The sequence below is a fragment of the Triturus cristatus genome, chromosome 10 (genome assembly GCF_964204655.1).
Source record: "Triturus cristatus chromosome 10, aTriCri1.1, whole genome shotgun sequence".
Taxonomy (NCBI): Eukaryota; Metazoa; Chordata; class Amphibia; order Caudata; family Salamandridae; genus Triturus; species Triturus cristatus.
This window is the reverse complement of record NC_140593.1, coordinates 159,229,436-159,255,013: the sequence shown is the minus strand read 5'-3', so window position 1 is coordinate 159,255,013 and position 25,578 is coordinate 159,229,436. Positions and strand designations below refer to the sequence as shown.

Below are 25,578 nucleotides of genomic sequence, written 5' to 3'. Positions count from 1 at the left end.
TCACTGTGACCTCTGGCAGCAGTACTATTCACTGTGACCTCTAGGAGCAGTATTACTCACCTGATAGAGAGCCGCTGGACTTCTGCTTCTGGAACTTCTCTTTCTCTTTCTTGGGCTTCTGGATCATTTTGAGCTTGAAGCTGCCCTTGTTTCCGTCCCTGTGGTTGTCCTGAGTACCAAATAGAGAAGACAGTAGAGTATGGGCCATAGGGAGTCATCCTCAAAACACAAATGCAATCTGAGATGCGCATACCCAAGCGTTGCATTATGAATGAAGAAAGACCTCGTGCACGCCCATCAGACCATCCAACCATCTTTCAGAAACTACTTCTCAGGCAAAGCAAACTCACTGAATGGCATCTTCTCTCCCCTATCGAGATACTGGGTGAGGGTCACAAAGTATGTAAAGAAATTAAAGCAGGATTTCTCCATCCACTTGTACGTGGTGCAGGACAACTCAGGTTCTCAGCAATTACTTTAACGAGCCCATTCAGGATATGCATGTACGGTGCGAAATAGCAGAGGCGGCTCCTCCGTAATGGCAGAGGAACGTCGTCTCACATGCCCATCAGCAGACAATAAATAAAATGATAACCATGCAAAGTTATTATCATTTTATGTATGCTGTCTGAGCCCAATACAACAGTATAGGGAGGAGCAGGGCCGAGCATGTCAGGGAGGAGTAAAGTGCACTCATGTGTGTGCATGTGTGTTTAGCCGACCGTTTGAGTAGACCAAACACACATGCGCACTTATGTTTCTCCAACCTGGCTGTGTTACACGGGCTGGAGAAACAGCACAGACTCCAGTGCACCGTCTGAGCAGCAAACGAGGCCACTCAGACCAATCCTGGTGCTGCTCTCGTGTGAGAGTAACGCCTGGATTGGGTGCGGAGCCTGTGCCCTCAGGGCCTATCCTCTTCCGGCTGTCGGATGCTGAGAGGAACAGCGATGCAGGCATCAGCTGGAGTGGAGCGGGCAGCAGGTCAGTCTTTTTTTTTTAATTCTTAGAGTTTATTCTACTCGCCCATTCCGCCGCCCTCTCCACCCGTGGCCGCCCTACTACTTTAGGTCGGCGTCAGCCGCCACTGTAAAATAGCATCTTTTTTGCCTGAGGGTTATGATGGGATCTACTGGATGGTAATTGGAGTCCCCACAAGTATATTCCCACACTCTTAACCCAGTTGTAACGTTTCACTAAAACCATTAGGGTGGAAGTAAAACTGAACGCCATTTAGTCACCCTATACCTTACAGGCAATGAAATCTGACCATCTATGACCGGGAAGACAGGGTATAGTCAGAGTCAGTGGAACTATGCGATTCTGCTGCCACGTTGTTTTTTGTACAATTTTGGATTTGCTGCATTTACCACACAATCCATCATCAACTAAACAACTTGCTGATTTTAACAAAAAAAATGTTTCTAGGTCAGAAGGATCAAAGGTTACCAAAAATCGCTGCCACGCGTGATGCCATGCAATGCAGAGCAGGCCCTTTGCAAAATGATCACTTTCAGTGGCTGATTGATATATTTAAGTGTTAAGCTGATATTAATGAGGTGAAATGTTTGTGCAGATAGACAAAAAAACATGTAAAAATGACAAATTAATAAAGCAATGCAACAAAATGTGGCGAATAATGCCACATAATTTGCATTTTCTTGTCACTTAAATTAGTCAATCTGGTTACAAAAGTTGGACCTCCCATTCCGCAGATTCCAATGGCTTTGGGAAGAATACATTGTATTTAAGCTATATTTATTGAAAATGTGATATTATAGTCTGTTAGGGCAACGTGATTCAAAACAGTCAAGAACACCAACTTCAGTAATTAAATCAGATGACTTAATGGGTCTAAAATATCAACAGGTTTTGGAAGCAGAAATTTGGGGATAGCGGTTACCACTCTGAGCTGACCTAAACAATGCTTCTGCTCAAATCACTGTTAACTTTTGTACGCGCCTCAATGTTGCACCAATAACCAGCATGAATGCGTATTCAAACAAACATTGGTAATGCCAATAGTTCTGTGCTTAACGTGCTAACGCATAGAAACACAGCCTTAGCACATTAAAGACAATGTAATATACAAAAGGCCATTGATAATGAAGGCTCCATGAACTTCAATACAGTCCTGTTTTTGTTTTTATGTCAAACAAAAATTGGATGGTTATAGAACCTTCACTCAGGTCCTTCATTTGTTTCTATGACATAAAATGGCGGGCATATGTACACTCTCTTTCCCATTGGATTGCTGTAAATGCTGGTAATATTGAGTAAAATCCTGAAAGGCTGCAGATTACAGAACACACACACAAACACTCTCTTGCTCTCTCTCCTAGGAGCTCAACAATAAATTGGATGGGGACAGTGCTTAATTTGTAAAATAATTAAGAGCTAGGGCTCTGACTAGGAGGCCACTGCAGCTTGCACCACCCATTGCCCTGTCATCGTTGCCAAAACAACAACTAACCATCTCTCTCGCCTGCAAGTGCGACAGTGCAGATTATTTCTGGGCCCAAAGCTAAAGGAATGGCTGGGGAGGCAGGTGTTAGTAATTTTTAATGTGCATTGTATTCATAAACACCCGTTGTTATGCTCATCTCTAAATTAGATGAACAGCGCCACCATGTGGCAGACTGTCATAAGTGCAATGTTGACAATTAAGGGCTGGTACCAAACGCTGGAGACCAATTAAGTGGCGGTGCGGCGCTCCAGAAACCTCCAGCTCAAATTAAGCACTGGATGGGGAACGTATTTGGAAAGCAGATCTTCAAACACAATTAAGTTGAACAACTGAACACACCTCCTCTGATGAGTTGATGATATCGGTCATCCAGTGGATGTCAGCCAGTTTCTTGAGGTCTTGGCTCACGGTGTTGAGTGAACATTGCAATCCTTCTTCCTCCTGAGGGGAGTCCAACTGCTAAAGATATTAAGAGAAAGAGGAAATGAGCGACTAAGTGACAAATTTAGGGTTCTGCAGGCAGCCTTTTCCCCAGGCGCGGGGACAAAGGCACCACATCTTAAACCCAGTGTATTACTGCCTGCTATTATTGCCTGAATGGAGGGGATCTTTTCAAAATGGTGCGGGCCAGCCGCCATGTTAAGACAATCAGTTGAAATTCATTTTTGCTCAGCAGAAACAAACCTATAAAGTAGACTTTTTTTCAACAGCACAAATATCCCCAAAGATCAGTGGACAATTCTTCTTTTTCACTGTTTGCTTCCACCATGGTTTAGATGAAAGTCAAGAACAACAAAAAAAAAGAGTGGCGGAAGACACCGCTTTATTAGGGTGGGCCTTTCTAATGCTCCAAAGCTGGCGGCCCTGTAGCTACCATCTAAAGGCTTCCTCTGGTGGAACCAGCTGAAGCTCTGCCAGTGGAAAAAACGTGGTCCGTCCACCTCTGAGTCTGTGTAGCTGCAGGTATGGCAGACAGGGCACCTGCTGATTTATGGCATATGCATGGACATCATTAAGTGGTCACCACCAGGGGTCGCAGCTGTGACCACTGGCTTGGCCTGTGCGACCCCTGGCCTCAGAGGTGGGTGGCAAAATCAGTGCCAAGAACATAGGGGGTGACTCAGACTCCATATTTTTTCTCCATTTTTCACAATACTAATAGTGAATAATATTCTAATAATTACTATAAGTGTAAAAAAATGGATCACATTTAGCAGGAATGGACCTGTGGTGGGAGCAGAGGCTAGTAAAACATGCATTTAAATATATGTTGTGTTTGTGCTAGTGGGTGAGAGTGTATTTATGTGTGAGACAGCGTGTGGGAGTGAGTGAATATACGTGAGTGAGAATGTGGTGGCATGCTTGCAAATCTGTTGTCATCCCTGGCGTACTGAAAGTGATTCTTGCATTAATACAGACAACAGTGGTGAAATATTAGTGCTGGAGTACTTGAGGCAGTGCATGACATACGCTTGTGACAAAATACAGGTACTGGCACACTAAAGGCAATTCTTGGCATAATAGGCATCCATGGTAAAATACTGGTAGAGGCATACTAGAAGCAATTCTTTGCATATGATGCATCTGAGAAAAAATGCTAGAACTAGCACATTGAAATGATGTCTGTGCAGGGGGAGCAACACAAAATGCTGCCCCTGATATTCTTAGGTAGTTTTTGGTAATTAGGGTCACCCATGGCAGTTGGACGGCATAAATGGAAATATTTTGGCACTGACATATGGTGAACCCATGACAAAATGCTAGCCATGGTACAATGGAGCTAGTTTTGATGTATGGTAGTATCCATAACAGATTTTTAAAAAATAGGGTTAATTCATTTGGAGCATCAGGTTTCATTGGCTCGGCACACCATTAAATGATGTGAAAATTCAATGAGAGCCATGCAAAAGCCTATGACGTTTTAGCAAATGTATGTGAAAATTGTACTTTATAATTAGGGCTCCCGTTTTTTTTTTTAACATTTCTGTCTTTATTTGTCCATATTTATTTTGGGACATTTTATCTGTATTTATCCATATTTATTTTGTGTTTTGTGTATAAATGAAGCTGTAAAACTGTGCATTTCTATATTTATTTAACTGATAGACGCGCATTCATACTTTGACGTCTGTCGTGATTTGGCTATTTCAGCTGCCAAATATTACGTAACAATACATCCACTAAATATTAGCATTATACCACAAATGTATGTTGACATATGCCAATATTTCAAGAAATTTCATCCTGTTTTTTAATTTCCCATTCTGTCCATCTGCTCAGCTGTTGGGCTACAATTCATGAAATACAGCACGGAGATTCACTTGAAAGAAGCACAATTTTCTGTATTTTTACACTTTAAAAAATAAATTCAGACAGAAAACACAGTGGTTTCTGTCTGTATTTATCTGTAAAAATCACTTAAAATGGAAAACAGGGAGTCTTATTTATAATGCACTATATGACCACATTCTTTTCAAAAGTTCTCAGGGAGGGGACAGCCTAGTAGTGGCCTAGCTTTTTCGTTTCACTCGCTAACTACAATACAGGGCAAGTATTACGTCCTCAAAATGTAAAAGATCAAGTCAGCACTATAATCTAGGCGTTCTCTAAAATACATGTTTGTCTGTGTTGTGTTATTTTATTAATCATGCAATTATTATGGAATTTCTGTGATAACAATTATTGTGCTGTCATCATGATTAAGGTCATGTGACATGACTTTTTAAAACCAAATCAGGGTGAAGGGTCATTTGATGTCACTTTTTGTGATGTGCTTAAGGTCAAATGGTATGTCACTTCAAACACGGGCCTCATTTATTGGTTTTGGCCTTGCGGCTGCGCTGCCCTACGGCAAAAGAAAAGGGATTGAATGCCCCATATCTATTAGATACGACGCATTCTTGTCCTTTTCCCTTGCACCACCGCACAATGGGCTGCCGTGCGCCAACGCAGGCACCATTACACCATGGTGCAAGGGTGCCCGCGTTGCGGGGATGAAGGGAAACCTTCCTGCACAAAAACAATCACAAGAGGCTTTTTCCTCTTTCTATGTAATGCAGCACATATAGAAAGAGGAAACACGTGGAGGAAAAAAGATATTTCACCTCGTTGTGCCTCCCTTATGCCTACCCTGAGAACGCCCCAGCAACACTCATAGAACGCCCTTTTCAAGCAGTTTTCTGCATGAAAGAGGCACATATTTTTAAGGACAGAAAAGCCATGTTATGTGGCTTTATGTGGTCTTATAAATATGCCAGTGGCACACTGCACCACCGGAATGTCAAAAAAGTGACGTTCCGGTGGCGCACTAGTGCTGGTAGGGCCTCATAAATGAGGCCCGCGTATTTTACACATGCAGAAGTATGTTATATCTCTGCAAAGTGTATATTCTACGTACTTGGGGGCCATGGCAGCGACTAGTAAGGAGTGGCCAAGAACACAATGCATTACACAGCAGTACATTTTTGTGTGTTTACAAAGGTGGGAAGTGCATTTCCTACACTTATATGAGCACCAAATATATTTTTAAATTACTTGGCTGTGCAGAAAGTGCAGTAATGTGCACAATACAGTGTAGTGCTTATTTACAAATACAGGAGGCGTAAACAACTGGGAAAAACCTTTTTCACATTCTTAACTCCTGATTCACAACAGTACACACTGTAAACTAGGCAAATACAGGTTTATAAAACAGGCCAAAACCCTGGAAATTGCCGAAAAGTCATACCATTACATGTGTAAATTACAAAACGTGTATTTACACATGTGAACAAGAAACACATGCATTTGTTGGGGTAAATTACTCATGTCGTAATTTACACCTATCTGTGGGAGACAACGTTTAGAACTTCTTCCCAAACTGTGACCACCACAACACAACTCACCATCTTTCCTTCCAGAAAGGCTTTGGTTTCAGTGTACAGCGCCTTCACGCTCACTGCCACGTCCACGGCCACATTTCTGCTCAGAAACTAGGAGACACGGAAAGACAGAAATAAACAACGGACAAGTCGGTAAGAAGGCTTCTGCGGCTTAATAGGGCATTATTAGGTTCAGTGATATAAATGGCTGCTGAAGAAGCACGGGCGTTATTACTCTTTCCAGAAGAAAATCCCAATGTATTTTATCATCTTTCATGCATGAAATTAGGAATACTCACCTCTGCCAGTTTCCCAAGATTGGGAATATAAAAAAAAATGAATATGGAAAAGCGGCAACATTTTGATGCCAAGACATTTCTAGGGAAAGTTTGCATTATTTTGTCCAATTATAAATGTTCCCAATTAGTAGCTGGGGAGAATGATGCATGTTAAGGGTTTGTGAAAACTGATACAAATAATGGGAAATATGAACACAACCGAACTGATTAACAGCAACAAATGTGAAGGAATTCCCTGCAAAAGTATCTGGAAAGAAAATCTGGATTTAGTATTGAATCATTTCCTGAAATTATATTTGCGCAGGAGATTTTGTCGTCTATATCTCAGAGTTTACACAACAAAAAGCATTATCGGCAGCCAATGCACATCCTCAAACTCCTTCCTATTAAAAAGATCTAATCCGCTACATTTGCTCTCTGAATAGTATTTTTTGGACACAGATTTACTTCCACCTCTCTCTCATCAGAGCTCCAGCTCCGGCAGCTCTAAAGCCATACCTAGATATTATACACAACACTTTGTACAGCCTCCTCAGAAAGTCCAATTGGTCAAGAACCCTACTTTCACCTGGCTGATCTCACAAATTGATGGCCCATCATCTTCCTCACCAACTTCAGTCTGACCCAGTAGAAGGCGGTGGCTCTGTAACTCCATGGCCACAAAGTTATGAATATACATTTTTTCTAATGCTAGGAATATGAAAATGTATGAAAAAGTGTGTATCTTAAACAAACAACAAGTCCCATCAAATGCATGTTCCCAGCGTGTTAATCTATCCTGTGAATGTTACATCAAATGGTAATAATTAAGTTCATGCAAGTCCAGTTCTAATAGTTAAACCTTACTGTTTGAGCATAATATTATCAGGTGCTACTATTACATAGAGTTTTTGAAAAGTTACTGACTGCAAGAATGCTTTGCCCCCTGATGTTTATTGTTATTCTAGCACGTGTTCAACAAGCTACCAGACTCAGCCATGTTCATTGTTTCTTCTAATGCTGTTGGACAAGATACCCGGATAAGATTCTGCTTAGTGTTTATGTTAACCATCTTCAACGGGTTCTTTTACTAAACCCTAAAAATCCTCACCAATCAGGCCATATGTCAGAGAGGAGCTTTGCCCTAAGGATACCGGACACGAAGAGCGCGACTTCAGCACCAACTTCAGTCAGAGGTTCCTGTGTGCTGGGTGGCCATCACGGGGGACTCACAGGCTGTGCACTTACCCACCGCTTTTGATCAATGTGAGGATTGTGGTGTAATAAATGGTATGGCTGTGCGACCTTACCACGTAATACACTTGCAAAACAGTCTTGGATCCACTCAGGTGCATTAGTAAAACCTTTAGCTCACCCCTGGGTAGATGTGCTTCAAGACGCAAGGCTTAAACAAGGGACTAGTGTAAAGCTCCCTGGAAGACAAGGAGAAGATCAGGGGGCAGCAAGGAGTATTTTTACAGTTACCAGGTCAGCAAAGCAGTCTGAAGTCCAGTTCCACACTTTACATCAAGATCGCCATAGACTTAAATAGAGTGGTCCTGATGCTGTGGAAGCAGGTTGCTGAGGATGCCGAAAGATGCTCCGTTTGCTGTGAGGTCAACGGGGGTGTCTTTGCAATTATTCCTCAGTCCACGGGTAAGGTGAGGCAAATTTGTCCACAAGGGTCGGCGTCCTTTAAAGTCCTCTTTGCCTCGGCTGGGATACCGATCTCCATACACAGCTGGTCCAGCAGTATCCTTTGGTGACCCTCTGGTGTCCCTCTTGGGTGACCAATCTGGACTTAGATGACATTCTAGAGTTGGACAAACTCGGGTGCAACTTTTGGCCATCGAAGAATGGTATCTTGGGGTGCCCAGTGGCGATTTGCAGAAAGCGGCTACTGACTGGCTGGAATTCGCTTCCTCAGCTTTGATGACTCTGGTGCTGGTTCCAGTGGGTCAGCTGACTGACCCTTGGAGTTGCTTCTTTGGTATGGGTTTAAGGAGTGACCTTTCCATGAACCAAGAGCCACAGACACATTCTTCTCTTTGCTAGCCCAATGTGTGGCAGGTGCAGAACAGCGGATGGTGCAGCCTCTCTTGCTAGGTCACAGGGGCAGCAGGCAGTCCTTCTTAGGTCCTTTCTCCAGTTCCAGCGTGATCTGAGATTCAGGGTGCCAGGGGTAACATATTTATGCACAGAAAGTACCCTGGGGGGATAATTCAATCACTAGCTAATGGTTTACCAGGATCCCTCCGGCCCTATGACGCCCTCCGGCTGTGTGTGGCACATAGCAGTCCCAGAGTGCATTATTCTTCAAACTCCAAAGATGTCTCAACCCTTCCTTGGATGGTAGGAGCTTGGCAGCCGACCCTATAGGTATGGCTACCTGTGGGCTTCACCCCCAGGGAAAACTGGTTTGAGCACTGGTCTCCTCTAAATGTTCCTGCCGCCAACCTGTCTACCTGAATAAAGGGGCAAGACCTTCAGGAGTGTGATTGCCATTTGCCCACCAAAAGCGGCATAGTCTTTGTAGCTTGCCTTCTGGGCCACCACCCTAAGTGACATCCTGCAACAGGGAGATAACACCTCTCCCTGTTCCATGCTTCTATTGTTCCCGAGCCTGGGAGTCATTCACACTTCACCGCAGGAGGGCAGAAGGCTGTGTGGTGGCCAGAAACTGTGCGAGGCCACTAGACAAACTGCCAACAGAGTGGTAACTTTCTAAAAGTTGCCTTTCCTTAAACGTGACATTACATTTGACTTGGGTATTAGGTCGGGTTTAATGTTACAATTAAACAGTTTACGTTTATTATATTACCCAGCAGGGACACACTGTTTTACATGCCCTGGCTACCCTTGGTAACTTTTACTAGGGAATTATATGTAAGTCAGCTTATGCCAATAGTCAATTCAACATACATTTTGTAATAGGTTAGAAAACTAGAACTGAAGTCTGGTTGGCAGGCCTCAGTGCAATCTCAGAGTCGAAAAAACAGCAGCCTCAGTCCAAACCTCTAGGGGTGATCATGCAAAAAAATACATTTCCTTACAATCAAGCAGGCTGGCTTTGTATACAGAACAATAAGGAATTGTTGTTCTGAAAAAAGGTATGTGGAGGCAACACACCACTGAAGCTCAGAATTAGGCAACTTATTTACTAAACTGCTTAAACTAGCATAGTGTCCAAAAATAGCACAAAGAGGCTGTTAGGACTACAAAATGCAATAACCCTGTTAGAATTGTTCCTGTTGTTTCAGTAGTTATACATTGCTTTCATGCATTGCTGTTTGTTTTCTGTCTGGTTACAATTCATATTATATGCACTAGGTTAGGATTTGAAAATGAACATTCTAAATGTGCATTCTGTTTCATAGTGCTTTTTGAGTGGGTTATTTCTTTAATAAAGTGGGGTTGGATGTTTATTTATTGTCCATCTCATGGGATTGATCATTATCAGAAACACTTGATTGATCAGTGGTTTGTGTATTGGTTGGAGCTCAACTGGAGTTTCTGAATTGGGCTGGCACATTGAGTAAGTCCTTAGTGCTAGCATGTCAGAACACTGTGACTCTAGGGGGACCTAGAGAATCTATCAACAAGCATCGCCACAATTTCATCTACTACGGGGACCTTGAGAATGCATCAACAAGCACCACCACAATTTCATCCACAATGGAGACCTAGAGAATGCATCAACAAGCACCACCACAATTTCATCCACAATGGAGACCTAGAGAATGCATCAACAAGCATCACCACAATTTCATCCACAATGGAGACCTAGAGAATGCATCAACAAGCACCACCACAATTTCATCCACAATGCAGACCTAGAGAATGCATCAACAAACATCACCATCGTTTCATCCACTAGGGGGACCTAGAGAATGTATCAACAAGCATCACCACAATTTCATCCACTATGGGCACCTAGAGAATGCATCAACAAGCATCACCACAATTTCATCCACAAGTGGCACCTAGAGAATGCATCAACAAGCATCACCACAATTTCATCCACTAGGGGGACGTTGAGAATGTATCAACAAGCATCACCACAATTTCATCCACAATGGAGACCTAGAGAATGCATCAACAAGCATCACCACAATTTCATCCACAATGGAGACGTAGAGAATGCATCAACAAGCATCACCAAAATTTCATCCACAATGGAGACCTAGAGAATGCATCAACAAGCACCACCACAATTTCATCCACAATGGAGACGTAGAGAATGCATCAACAAGCACCACCACAATTTCATCCACAATGGAGACCTAGAGAATGCATCAACAAGCACCACCACAATTTCATCCACAATGGAGACCTAGAGAATGCATCAACAAGCATCACCACAATTTCATCCACAATGGAGACCTAGAGAATGCATCAACAAGCACCACCACAATTTCATCCACAATGCAGACCTAGAGAATGTATCAACAAACATCACCATCGTTTCATCCACTAGGGGGACCTAGAGAATGTATCAACAAGCATCACCACAATTTCATCCACTAGGGGCACCTAGAGAATGCATCAACAAGCATCACCACAATTTCATCCACTAGTGGCACCTAGAGAATGCATCAACAAGCATCACCACAATTTCATCCACTAGGGGGACGTTGAGAATGTATCAACAAGCATCACCACAATTTCATCCACAATGGAGACCTAGAGAATGCATAAACAAGCATCACCACAATTTCATCCACAATGGAGACGTAGAGAATGCATCAACAAGCATCACCAAAATTTCATCCACAATGGAGACCTAGAGAATGCATCAACAAGCACCACCACAATTTCATCCACAATGGAGACGTAGAGAATGCATCAACAAGCACCACCACAATTTCATCCACAATGGAGACCTAGAGAATGCATCAACAAGCACCACCACAATTTCATCCACAATGGAGACCTAGAGAATGCATCAACAAGCATCACCACAATTTCATCCACAATGGAGACCTAGAGAATGCATCAACAAGCACCACCACAATTTCATCCACAATGCAGACCTAGAGAATGTATCAACAAACATCACCATCGTTTCATCCACTAGGGGGACCTAGAGAATGTATCAACAAGCATCACCACAATTTCATCCACTAGGGGCACCTAGAGAATGCATCAACAAGCATCACCACAATTTCATCCACTAGTGGCACCTAGAGAATGCATCAACAAGCATCACCACAATTTCATCCACTAGGGGGACGTTGAGAATGTATCAACAAGCATCACCACAATTTCATCCACAATGGAGACCTAGAGAATGCATCAACAAGCATCACCACAATTTCATCCACAATGGAGACGTAGAGAATGCATCAACAAGCATCACCACAATTTCATCCACTAGGGGGACCTAGAGAATGTACCAACAAGCATTACCACAATTTCATCCACTAGTGCACCTAGAGAATGCATAAACAAGCATCACCACAATTTCACCCACTAGGGGCACCTAGAGAATGCATCAACAAGCATCACCACAATTTCACCCACTAGTGGCACCAAGAGAATGCATCAACAAGCATCACCACAATTTCATCCACTATGGAGACCTAGAGAATGCATCAACAAGCTTCACCAGAATTTCATCCACTATGGAGACCTAGAGAATGCATCAACAAGCATCACCACAATTTCATCCACTAGTGGCACCTACAGAATGCATCAACAAGCATCACCACAATTTCATCCACCAGGGGGACATAGAGAATGCATCCCCAAACATCACCACAATTTCATCCACTAGGGGGGTGTAACGCCCTGAACGTCTCAGGATCGTTTAACAGACACGACAATGAGGACGCAACCACTTGTGAAGGGTTAGTTCTTTTAATGAAGGCAAATAAAATACAAAGAACAAACAAAAGTTATAGTCACTGGAATCCTCCAGGCTAAGTACGTTACCAGCCCACAGCACGGATGGTCCTAACCGTCCTCTGCATATACGCCGATCCCGGCGTATGCCAACAGAGGGCAGAAATGAAATGGCCGACAATGCCAATCGGTAGGCTGTGAGGGGTACGAAGAGTGTTGGGGAGAATCGAGGAGTCAGGGAAACACCCAGCCGGGGTCTCTACCTGAAGGGAGCAGCCGCTCAACCTCTTCCTCAGACTGCACCGGGACGCGGAGTCACCTCCTGGTGATGCGTCTCCGATACCCCAATCACAAGCAAGAAGACTGAACCGAGAGCAGCCGCTCGATCGATCCTGTGGACTTCCGAGTCTGTAACGCGGCAAACACCTCCTGGTGTGCGTTACAGCTGGCAGTCCCTGTGTCTCTGGTCGGGCTGGGAGTTACGACTCCAACCAGCAAAAGCGCCACTGCGCTTGGACTCAGCCGAGTCAAAAAGCGAAGCTCAATGGTTGACCGGTAGAGCTTCCGGGTCCTTCACAGGTGACGATGGGGCAAGACACGGCCCAGGGAGTAACGACTCTACCTACCTCCGTTCTTGCCTTACTGGAGCACCACTCCGGAACACTGCTCTTCACGAAGCAGGTACGTCGGTGTAAACACAATATCCGACAGCCTTGTACCTCCCGGTTCCTCCCTTTATAGGGCGTGTTTTCCTTGAGTTATGTAACAGCTCTCCTGTTTACATAAGGGCGTGTTTCCCTTGAGTTATGTAACAGCTCTCCTGTTTACATAAGGGCGTGTTTCCCTTGAGTTATGTAACAGCTCTCCTGTTTACATAAGGGCGTGTTTCCCTTGTATGACAGGAATTCTTGACAGTACATCCTCCCTCTCAGCGGCTCCCCACGGGTCCAGCGCTGGCAGGAAAACGCCGATGGAACAAGGAGACCAAGCGCGGAGCATGAACCCCTTCAGCCGGTTCCCATGAATGCTCCTCCGGGCCATAGCCTTTCCACGCAACCAGGTACCACAGCTTCCCCCTGCGCCATTTGGACGCCCGTATGCCCGACACTTCATACTCCACCTCCGACTCCACGCATACCGGCCTAGGTGTCCCAGACGGCTTGGAGGGTGCTGGTTTGAGCAATGATACATGAAAGACAGGGTGTATCCGCAATGACTGGGGCAAGCACACCTTCACGTTCACGGGACCCATACACTTGGTAATTCGATAGGGGCCCATGTACTTGGGATGGAACACACTGTTCTTTCGAAACCTCATGTTTCTTGTGGATATCCAGACGTAGTCTCCAGTGCGGTACAGTGGCCCGGGCCTTCTCTTCCTATCTGCCGCAGCCTTGTATCTTCTCTTGGCCTCTATTAGGACAGCCCTTGAGCGCATCAACGTGTCTTTTATGTGTGCCACCCTGTCCGCTGTGGCGGGAATCCTGTCCTCTCTGAACGGATGTAGAAATGGCAAGAACCTGGGATGTTGGCCATAGTTGCTATAGAACGGAGATGACTGTGTGGAGCTGTGAGTGGCGTTGTTATAGGCTATCTCTGCAACCCATAGCAAGTCGACCCATTCTTCCCTGCCCTGGTCCACAAAACATCGCAGATACTGTTTGAGCGTTTGGTTCAGGCGCTCGGTTTGGCCGTCCGTTTGAGGGTGGTAGCTGGTGGACAGGGCGGTCTTAACATGCAGCGCAGTGCACCAAGTCTTCCAGAATTGCGCAGTAAACTGCGACCCCCGGTCCGACACGATCACCCCAGGTAATCCATGCAGTCGTACCACATTCTTTAGGAGTAGTGACGCCAATTCCCCGGCCGTAGGGACTCTCTTGCAGGGGATGAAGTGCCCCATTTTCGTCAAGTAATCCACCACCACCAGTATTGCCGTCATCCCCTGGTCTACCGGTAGGCCCACCACGAAGTCCAGTGATATGCTATCCCATGGTCTATCCGGGGTCGGAAGTGGATGTAAGAGCCCTTGGGTTCGGCCATGGTCGGCCTTCATGGTAGCACACGTAGGACACTCCTGTCCCCACCTCCTGACATCCACTCTCATGGTTGGCCACCAGAAATGCCGTCCCATGCTAGCCACCGTTTTTTCAAAGCCCAAATGACCTGCGCATGGAGAGTCATGGCACCAGATGAATGCTTGTTTCCTAAGCCTAGGCGTGGGTATCAATAGGCACCTGCCCTTCAGGGGTATCCCGTCCTTCAGCTGCCATTCTCTGTGACTGAGGAGCCACCTCCGCCATGCGAATGACCTGATCCCTCTCTTTATTCCCCTCAGGAAAGTATCCGGTTGGATAACCCCCAATACCATCCTCGGGGAAATGATGGAACGCTCGGTTGCAGGCAATGGTTCCTTAACTGCAGATTGACGGGACAGGGCGTCCGCCTTCCGGTTTTCCGTCCCCGGCCGATATGTGATGCGGAAGTTGAACCCCGCAAAGAAGATCATCCACCGCAGCTGCCTGGGAGAAAGGTGTCTAGTGGCCGTCATGAACTGTAGGTTCCGATGGTCCGTGTACACCGATACCACATGTCTTGCCCCCATCAACCAATGCCTCCATTCGGTGAAGGCGTCCTTGATTGCGAGAAGCTCCTTCTCCGCAATATGGTAGTTGCGTTCGGCGTCGTTGAGTTTGCGGGACATGTACGCAACGGGATGAAGCACCCCTGTGTCGTGGTTGCGTTGGGACAAGATAGCCCCCAGCGCCACATCCGACGCGTCCGCTTCCACCACGTAGGGGAGATCCGGATCGGGGTGAGCCAACACCGGCGCCTTACCAAAGGCGCTTTTCAGGGCCTCAAAGGCTTTGTTCGCTTCAGGGGACCAGACAAACTCCTTGGACTTCCTCAGTAGCTGTGTGATTGGGGCCACCACTCCTGAAAATCCATCTATAAACCGCCTGTAAAAGTTGGCGAAGCCAATGAAACTTTGGACGTCCTTCACGCTTTGGGGCACCGGCCATTCTTTCACCGCCTTGATCTTTCGTTCTGCCATCTCCTGTCCCTCTGGACTCAGCATCACTCCGAGGAATTCCACGGATGTGACGTGGAAGTCACACTTGCTGAGTTTACAAAACAGCATGTTTTCCCTCAGCTTTTGGAGCACAGCTTTGACGTGGTGTACGTGCTCCTCCACACTGGACGAATAGATGAGGATGTCGTCGATATATACGACCACGTAGATATCCAACTCCTCTCTGAATACCTCATTCAAAAAGTACTGAAAGGCTGCCGGGGCGTTGCACAGACCGAACGGCATGACGAGGTACTCAAAAAGGCCGAACCTGGTCTTAAAGGCGGTCTTCCACTCGTCTCCGTCCCTCATGCGCACCAGATGGTATGCCCCTTTCAAATCCAACTTGGTGTAGATACGAGCTTTCTTGACCTGTTCCAGAAGTACACTGATGAGAGGCAAGGGGTACCGATTTTTTATGGTTATCGCATTCAATGCCCTAAAGTCCACACAGGCTCTCAGCTCCCCATTAGCCTTCGGGATGAAGAAGAGTGGCGAGGCGGCCGGAGACTTGGACGGGCGGATGAATCCTAGCTTGAGGAGTTTATCCAGGTACCCCCGGAGATGCACGTTTTCAGGCTCCGTCAGGGCATACAGCCTGCCGCTGGGAACGCTGGCCCCTGGCACCAGGTCGATCTGGCAGTCAAACTGTCTATGTGGTGGTAGCACTTCCGCCTTCACCTCATCAAATACATCCTCAAAACTGTGATAAGCCTGGGGGAGAGCCACATCTTTTTCTGCCGCTGTAGCCACCGTCTGACTCCCGCTCTCATCTGCGTCAAGGGATTCCGTTCTTATTCCACAATGCAGGATGCAATACGGTGACGTCATTTCGATGCGATGTGTTGGCCAATCCACAAAGGGGTTGTGTTTCTGTAGCCACGGCAATCCCAATATGACGCCATATTGGGGCGCTCGGATGATGTTAAAATCGATTTGTTCCAAATGGCTCCTCCCATATCTCATCGGAAGGACCCCCGTGTGCTGTCCGATGGGCCCCGTCACCAATCGCCTTCCGTCTACCGCATAGACGTCTTCGGGTACTGCTTTGGGAAGAAGCACTAGCCCTAGCCTGCATGCCTCGTTGTGGTCCATAAACATGCCAGTGGCCCCTGAATCTACCATGGCCACAACGGGTATCCACTGGTCATGCACTCCCACGTGCACCGTGATAAACAGGTGTCGTTGTCCCTTAGTGACCGAGTTGGAAAGTGAAGGGATGGATGAGTGACTCCGAGATGCCCCTTCTCTGGTCTTGGAGTCCTCTAGTTTTCCGCCGGTATGTCCACCACGGCTGTTACCGACCGGTTGGCCCGATAACGTGACGTCTTCGGTTTGGCAGGGCATTCACGTACGTAGTGGCCTTTTTTGCCACAATATAGGCACAATCCTTGTTTACGGCGTGACTCTTTCTCCGTGGCTGTGAGGCTCGCTCGTATTGCGCTGATGTCCATGGGTTCTCCCTTGGATGCGGTGGAAGTTTCAGGACTTCCCACCGTCACATAGGATGGAAGGGATTTTCCTTTTCTCCCATGATCCCCCTTTCTTTCACTTAGCCTATGTTCCAGCCGTAATACCAGGTTGATAAGGCCCTCACATGTCTTGGGTTGAGGGTCAATATGAGCCACGGCGTCCTTGAGCTCATCGCACAGCCCTTGATGGAAGAGCGCCGTCTGTTTAGCAACAGGCCACTTGGTTTCCGCAACCAGCCTTCGGAACGCGTTGAGATACTGCACCAGGTCGTTGGATCCCTGTCTCAACTCAAGCATTTCACGGTCCGCCGTGTACGAGTCAGCCCTTCTGTCGAATACCTTCAGGAATTCCTCGCGAAAAGCACCCCAATCACATAAGAGGGGGTCGTCCCTGCTCACCAGAGGTACGGCCCATTGTGCCGCGTTTCCAGCCAAATAGGATATAAGGAAAGCCACACGAGCCTGACTCGTGGGGAACGCCTTTGGTTTGCACGATAAATGTAGCGCCACTTGTGTGAGGAATACCTGCACTGTGTTAGGATCCCCACTGTACCTCTCTGGTGTTGCCAAGGGGATGGCTACCGGCATTTCCACTACTACCGCAGGGGTCTGGTTCGTGAGGGAGGTGCTGGGCGTGAGCGGGTCCATTTGGATAGCATCCAGTCTGGCTTTTACATCGGCTGTTTCTTGCCTAGAGGCAGCCACTTCAACTTGCATGGCCGCTAAAGCAGCCAGCACATCATCAAGTGTTGCCATGTCTGTTATCGACCGGGAGACAGTTAGTGTTATTAAGGTCGGATATTTTGTAACGCCCTGAACGTCTAAGGATCGTTTAACAGACATGACAATGAGGACGCAACCACTTGTGAAGGGTTAGTTCTTTTAATGAAGGCAAATAAAATACAAAGAACAAACAAAAGTTATAGTCACTGGAATCCTCCAGGCTAAGTACGTTACCAGCCCACAGCACGGATGGTCCTAACCGTCCTCTGCATATACGCCGATCCCGGCGTATGCCAACAGAGGGCAGAAATGAAATGGCCGACAATGCCAATCGGTAGGCTGTGAGGGGCACGAAGAGTGTTGGGGAGAATCGAGGAGTCAGGGAAACACCCAGCCGGGGTCTCTACCTGAAGGGAGCAGCCGCTCAACCTCTTCCTCAGACTGCACCGGGACGCGGAGTCACCTCCTGGTGATGCGTCTCCGATACCCCAATCACAAGCAAGAAGACTGAACCGAGAGCAGCCGCTCGATCGATCCTGTGGACTTCCGAGTCTGTAACGCGGCAAACACCTCCTGGTGTGCGTTACAGCTGGCAGTCCCTGTGTCTCTGGTCGGGCTGGGAGTTACGACTCCAACCAGCAAAAGCGCCACTGCGCTTGGACTCAGCCGAGTCAAAAAGCGAAGCTCAATGGTTGACCGGTAGAGCTTCCGGGTCCTTCACAGGTGACGATGGGGCAAGACACGGCCCAGGGAGTAACGACTCTACCTACCTCCGTTCTTGCCTTACTGGAGCACCACTCCGGAACACTGCTCTTCACGAAGCAGGTACGTCGGTGTAAACACAATATCCGACAGCCTTGTACCTCCCGGTTCCTCCCTTTATAGGGCGTGTTTTCCTTGAGTTATGTAACAGCTCTCCTGTTTACATAAGGGCGTTTTTCCCTTGAGTTATGTAACAGCTCTCCTGTTTACATAAGGGCGTGTTTCCCTTGAGTTATGTAACAGCTCTCCTGTTTACATAAGGGCGTGTTTCCCTTGAGTTATGTAACAGCTCTCCTGTTTACATAAGGGCGTGTTTCCCTTGTATGACAGGAATTCTTGACAGGGGGCTTAGAGAATGCATCAGCAAACATCACCGCAATTTCATCCATGCCTATGAATTGAGTTTCTGTGCCCGCTACTGCATGCAGATATCAATAATTTAAGCAATTGCTGACACTGTGAAGGTCAAGAATCAAAACAAACTCTGACTCCTTGTCCATTTCAATTTCTTGACAGTATTTGACACTGATGATTACCAAGCCCTTGTCAATACCCCCACCATCTATATGAGTATCACTCAAATACTCCTCAATTCTTAACTTACTCTCTTGTTGAAATACAACACATTCAGGGAATGTATTACCGATAGGGCACACTGTCCCTTTTTGCACCATGCAGCTCCTTCAAACTTGTGCACTAGGCGCATTCAGGGACAATGAACCCTATTACACCCCCAGGCCAGACACGAACTTGTGGCTGCTCTAAGGGCAGCACGTTAGTGAAAGACAAACCAACTGATTGAAGCAGCCACTCTGTCGTTCACTATGCAGGTAGGAATCTGCCTGTACTTCAAAGGGGGGGAAAGTGATCCCTCAGGTTGGTGGGTGCAAAAAGTGACTGCACCCACCTGCGGCAAGATGTTGAAGGATGCATTGGTCCTCCCTTTCCTCCCTCCCGAAGGGTGCCATCAAGTGGGCATATTTATTGTATGCCACCTTTTTGTGGTGCAAGTCAGTGTGCCTCGTGAAGGCCTTTTTGACACTGCACCCACATCCATAACATGGCACAGAGGCACTGTCCTTCTTTGAAAAAGTTTGTCTTTTTATGTTCTTTTAGAGTCTAGCATGTTTTTGGCTCTAGTTTTCAAGTGACTGAATTTTAGGAAGAAATCCTAAGCAACTTGGTATCAGCTAAGACTCCTCAGCCAGGTCAAGCCCTCTTTCCTGATTCAGAGCTTACAGTCTACATTACAAGGCATTGTCATTACACACATTGACATGGGCAACATTCTGCTCACTTGCCCAGGTGTCTTTCCTCAACTCTACGATAGCCTTTATCAATGCTGCTGCCAAACAAATGACTCTTGACTCAAAATCATTATCCTCACTGTGTACCTACACTAGCTATTCATTTTAGCTCACATCAACAAATTGTGCACCATATACAAAGATAACCACACATCAAAACTGGACTGCACACCTTGCCCCAAAAGTCAGCAACCAGCCACCTGCAGTACCAACGCACACACACACACACACACACACACACACACACACACACACACACACACACATATATATATATATATATATATATATGTTCAGCAGTCCTGTATCACTTTGCACAGCTTCCCAACTTCAACAGGTACAGACCACAAAGTGCGGCGTAAAAAGTTTTTATGCTTATTTATTCTTCCATAGTCAGCATAACGCGTTTCGGCTGTGAACACACAGCCTTGATCACATGACCCTCCGGTGAAACACATGATTTATATAGGGTGACATATTGGATGTTCAAGTTACGTTACGTGACGGTCGAAAAAAGGAGCTAAACAAAATACTTATATTCACACAAGTATATGTTAAATTCATAAATATATAAATAACTTAATAAATAAATTATTATCATAGTTAAATATATAAAATGTAGAAATACATATATATATATCCAGTAAGTGCGTACAGATGGGGTGCAGCCTGAACGTCGGCTGTATATATATATGTATATATATATATATATTGATATAGCATTGTGGATCATGGTCAGGGCTGCTGAAATTATGCGATTGTACAACTGCGGTGTTTTTCGCATAATTGTAGAGTTCCAGCATGTAGCACAAAATCCATCATCTGCTACATAAGGTGCAGACTTTAAAAAAAAATATGTTTTTCATCTCAAACGCTTCAAAGGTTACTGACAATGAAGCGACACGTGTTGCCGCACATCGGAAGGCCGTTTCAAAGGTTGATTAGTCACGTTTTTGATGCTAATTGCTATATTTGGATGTTAACCTGGCATTAATGAGGTTCAACCAATGCCCAGAGAGTGTTAAAAAATGTAAAAATGACAAAATAAAAAAAATACTATCATAGATTGTGCTGCATTACGCTGCATAGTTTGTTTTTTTGCCACATAATTTACACAACCCAGCCACATAATTTCACCCTCTCATGCCACATAATTTCAGTGGCCCTGATCTTGGTATTAAAGTTTGCTTGCATTTTCAATTTTCAATAAAGGGCTTTGTTTTAGTGCACTATATAGAGAGCCAGTTCCCTACATCTACTAAACTAATAGGGAATTCTGTAAACAATTACTTTTAACTAAATATGCTCCACCTATAGGTTGCAGAATTCCAGACTGAAGTTGCCTCTCTACATCTGGACTCTAAAAGGAATTATGCTCTTACCTCTGGAGCGTTGTTGGCTTTGTTGAGGAAGGCTTCATTAAGCACCATGGAGCTGCAATTCACTGCATGTGCTAGCTCCTGCTCCATTGTCTTCTGGGTTTTGGCTGTCTCGTGGATCCTGCATTGAAACAAACACATTGAGAAGCATGGTCACTGGCTGCAATGCCATTGTCCACTCTGACGTTAACCTCTGTTGCATCCGATATCATACCGCTATAACCAGGTGAGGCAACATATGGAAAATAAGTGCTTACCTGCTGATTAAGGTTTCAGCAGCCTGAGCAAACTGATGCAGCTGATTGTACTCCTCCTCCGTCACATACTCCATGGACTGCTGTGAGTTCAGCCTGGGCCGGTGATTGGAGCTGTAGTTATCCCCTTTCCTCTTGTCCTGCCAGGATTTGAGAGTGTTCTCGAACGCCTACAGAAAGATATGAGGACTCATAAGCCAAGCAGATAGACATGCAAAGCTTAGCATCAGTTGATCACCATCGCCCAAGCAGTTTGACTTGGTCTGACACAGGCCAACCTTAGGTTTGTGTCCAACAACCACTTACAAGTTCCAGTTGACCAATGCTTTCAGCATTGAATCACAGAAGCAAAGATTCCAATGAAGCTGGGATCTGCATTTCTTTTAAAGAAAACAAAGATAACATTGTACCACATAACGGCAAATGAAGTCTGTGCTTTTGGATACAACATATTTCTCTTACTGGGTGCATGTTTGTATTTATTTATAAACAATATTAATGGAGACCATACTGCACTCTATGCTAAACTCAAATTTCCCATAGCCAGTCAGCTACTTCTCTCTGTCTTTGAGCCATGGCTTTTAGGAATTAGCGGCAGACTTAAGACTGCTGGTGGGTGGCAGCCTGTATTAGTTTGCGGAAGGTGGGCTGTTCCCTTATCCCCGCTGCTTACTCGAGTTAATCACGAAATGCCACTAGGTGAGGGTTACACTAGTTACCTCAGTTTCCTTATGAATATTCACTTTTATTGCTGCCCTACGGCTGGAGAATTCACAACTGCATTGAGGTTCCAACACCACATACTCCTGAAGTTCAAACATGCTACATATGCTGCACGCTCCTCACTCCATTAAGTCAAGCATGAAACCAAACTGTGGCTGTCAGCATTGGACAATGTTGCACTACAATTCAATATCCAGAGAGAAATGTAATTTACTTTTTTGTTGAACTTGATGCAAACACCAAAAGAATGGGCACTTTCCACTGGTGGTCTGGTGTCTGAGAGGGGTTAAATTTTTGATGTGAGGAGAAGATGAGATGAAGACCCGGTTGATAAGCCTGCCTAACACGAGGCCGACAGTGGGGAGATACAGCGCTTTGATCTTGTGGACTCACCCGGTCTCTTGTTAGCATCTGGGCTCTGTTCTTGTGTTGGATCTTGATCATTCCTGGAGGCTGGATCCAGGCTTCCCCATCCACCTGCACCGGAACACCCTCTTCTCCCAAAATGGTGATCTTCACCATGCGGCACTACCGGGACATAGACAGAGTGGATTTGAAGTATAATTCAATGACACTAAACAGCTATAAGTAGGTGCAGTCAGAATCTTTTTAAAATGTGTTCAGTATCAGCAAAAAAGCAGAACAACATCGGAGTAAAGCATTGCCAAAGCCAATAGGTCTGTAGTAGTTAAGCCAAACCTAAGATCTTTGTCTAAAGCAGTGACGTGAGTTGGTGTTTTGCAGCAAAAGAGTCCTCATGATAGACTGAAACAGGATGTGGGAAAGTACTGGGAGACAATGTAGATTCTTGACAAAAGGGTTTTTGTGTTGAACATGAGCAAGAATAACAATGGTGGGCCTCAATTCTGCACCTTTTCCACATGTGGAAATGTGGTTCTAGTGCTTTCATGTAAACAAATTTCCAACAGTCTATCTAAGAGTTGATAGGAGCACAGGTAATCAAAAATGGGGATGCTAATCAAGGTAAGATTTTAAGTATCTGCATGGCCGAATGCTGTAATTCATAGTACTGATAACTGCTGCAGTTTGACACTTAACTGTACTTCGAAACATAAAAGCAACACATTTGCGGAGGGGAGGGGCAACTATCCATCCAGAGTGGAGGAGCTATAGATGTGGCTCGACAACCCCTTCAGAAATACACAAACTTAATTGCATCAGATCATCTTTCTAGGAAACTATGGATAGGCTGTTGGACCTTAAGAGGAGGATTTCATTCTTTTTACATAGGCTGGTCAAGGGCGTCATGAGCACCTCCATTGCTTCTGCTCCCATCATCAGCAGGATTCCTCCTTTGTAACAGTCTCGAAGCTGCAGGAGACTCTAGCTAGCACCCATGTCTGCACACTCCCCTTTTTACTTGAAAACATCCTTGGTCAGTGTAATTGCAATTGGTGACTAAAAGGTTCAGCAATTGGAAGCAGACCACGTTGCACGCAGCCATAGCCACTGATCCCACCGCCTTAGCTGACCTTTCAAAAAGGTTTAGGAGAAATATCTCTGTCTTCGAAGGTGACCATACAACTAGCTTCCAGAGTTTGAGCCAGGTGACCTACCTGTGCTATGCGATGATACTGAAGGTTAATCACCCGAGACACAGCCATCTGAATGCTACCAAACACAGCCACAACTTCTAGTTTCTTGTCATCAAAAGATGGTGCACCAAAGTTCTACAAAAGAAAGTTTGTGCAAGTTGCTAGGATTCGAAATAATGTGAAAAGAAGGTAACATGTTCATTCCTTCGGCAATCTCTTCAGGCATTGCATCCCCGACTAGCATGACTTACGTTATCTTCCTTGGTGCCTCCCCAGAAGTTGATTCCGCCAGCATAACTTGGAATGTTCAGCACAGCTATGCCCTGTAGGCTTGGCAATGAAATGTTGACACCATCACACTGAAACAAGGGAAAAAGAAATGGTTCAAAGAGTTCCCTTGTACATTTACATCAATCAGAACCACAATGTAGTATCATTGTATGATTACACCAGTAAACAATAAAGTATAGGTTCACAGCATCTGTTTACAATCGCAACACTTATTACCAACGTCTATTCTTATAGCATCTCTGTATGGTTTTGTGTACATCAGTAAGTAGAGAAATGTAACAATAAAGAATCCTTGCTTGATCCTACAAGAAACTACCATTGTGTGTTGTTAAACAAAGAGTCTTTTCACAATTAAACTTGCAGTACCAGATAGTATTATCACAGAATCTTTGATGGATTACACCAGGAAACTGCAAAGGGTTGTATCACAGTATAGTTTTGCGATTACATAATTAATTACCAAAATGGATCTATGTAGAATGATACTCTTAAATAGTAAAGTATAATATCACAGTATCTATACATACAGCATTAAATGACAAGGTGTAGTATCACAACATTGTTGAATGATTATATACAAGTAAATATCAATGTGCAGATAGTATAGCTCCATTTTGGTATACCTACAAAAATACATACCAAATTGTAGCACCACCACATATTTGTTTGGTTATACCAGTAAATACTAAAGAATAATATTCTCAGCAGCATTTTAGAGTCATACAAGTAAATGAAAAAGTGCAGCAGCATACGTCAAGAGTAGAATCGCTGCATTTATGTACAAATACACCAAAAAATACCAAAGTGTAGCATATTTACATCTTCATGATGTTACAATACAGATATCAAAGCATATTATCACATCTGTGTGATTACACTACTAAAAACCCAAAAATAATATCACTGCATTTTTTATGACTACACAATAAATAGCTAAATATAGCATTACCACATCTTTGTGCAACTGCATGAATAAATATCAAATTCTAGCATCTCAGCAGACTTTTACAATTACACCACTAGCAATGACGAAAGTGTAGGATCACAGTTGCTTTGCCTTTTGAAGTCAGCAAATATCCAAGAGTAAAACCATAGCACCACCGTATGATTGCACTATAAAATATTAAAGTGAATTATTATTTTACTGGTATACTAGTATGATTACGTCAGTCTCATAACTACAGGTTTGTAAGATTAGTCCTGCAAATGGTAACTCATCATGTTTGCACTGTTATACAAGTGAACACCAAAGTGTGAAGTCTAGTAACATAGTGATGTATTAACATAAAAACATAGTATCTTTGTACGAATGCACCTGTAAATATAAACATGTATGATCTTAGCGTCATTGTGGTAAGCAGAAGTACATATCAAAATGATTCTTTGTAAGATAACAAAACTAATAACAAGTGCGGTATTATGGAATCTTTGTATGCTTGCACCAGTAAAAGCCAAAGTTTGGTGTCACTGAATCCTTGTATGATTACACCAGAGAAATATCAAAGTGTAGTATGTCAACCTCATTTTAAATAGTACATAAAAAACGTGTATCACAGCATCATTGCACAGTTATATCAGTACATACCAAAGTT

The 25,578-nt window shown here is 44.8% G+C and overlaps 1 protein-coding gene across 10 annotated transcripts in view; it reads right to left on the bottom strand.

Annotated features, from left to right (window-relative positions):
- Positions 1–25,578, bottom strand: part of LOC146789135 (diacylglycerol kinase delta-like) — a 688,844-nt gene that overhangs the window by 25,260 nt on the left and 638,006 nt on the right. For all 10 annotated transcript variants that reach the window (XR_014970027.1, XM_085630711.1, XM_085630705.1 and 7 more), the window contains 8 exons: positions 23,947–24,054; positions 23,717–23,830; positions 22,533–22,667; positions 21,420–21,586; positions 21,166–21,283; positions 6,352–6,438; positions 2,807–2,926; positions 61–169 (listed from right to left, as the gene is read on the bottom strand). Coding sequence is in view for 9 of the 10 variants with exons in the window: in XM_085630711.1 (XP_085486837.1) it covers positions 61–169; positions 2,807–2,926; positions 6,352–6,438; positions 21,166–21,283; positions 21,420–21,586; positions 22,533–22,667; positions 23,717–23,830; positions 23,947–24,054 (958 nt within the window). In the remaining variant the exon portion in view is untranslated. The remainder of the gene's footprint in view (positions 1–60; positions 170–2,806; positions 2,927–6,351; positions 6,439–21,165; positions 21,284–21,419; positions 21,587–22,532; positions 22,668–23,716; positions 23,831–23,946; positions 24,055–25,578) is intronic.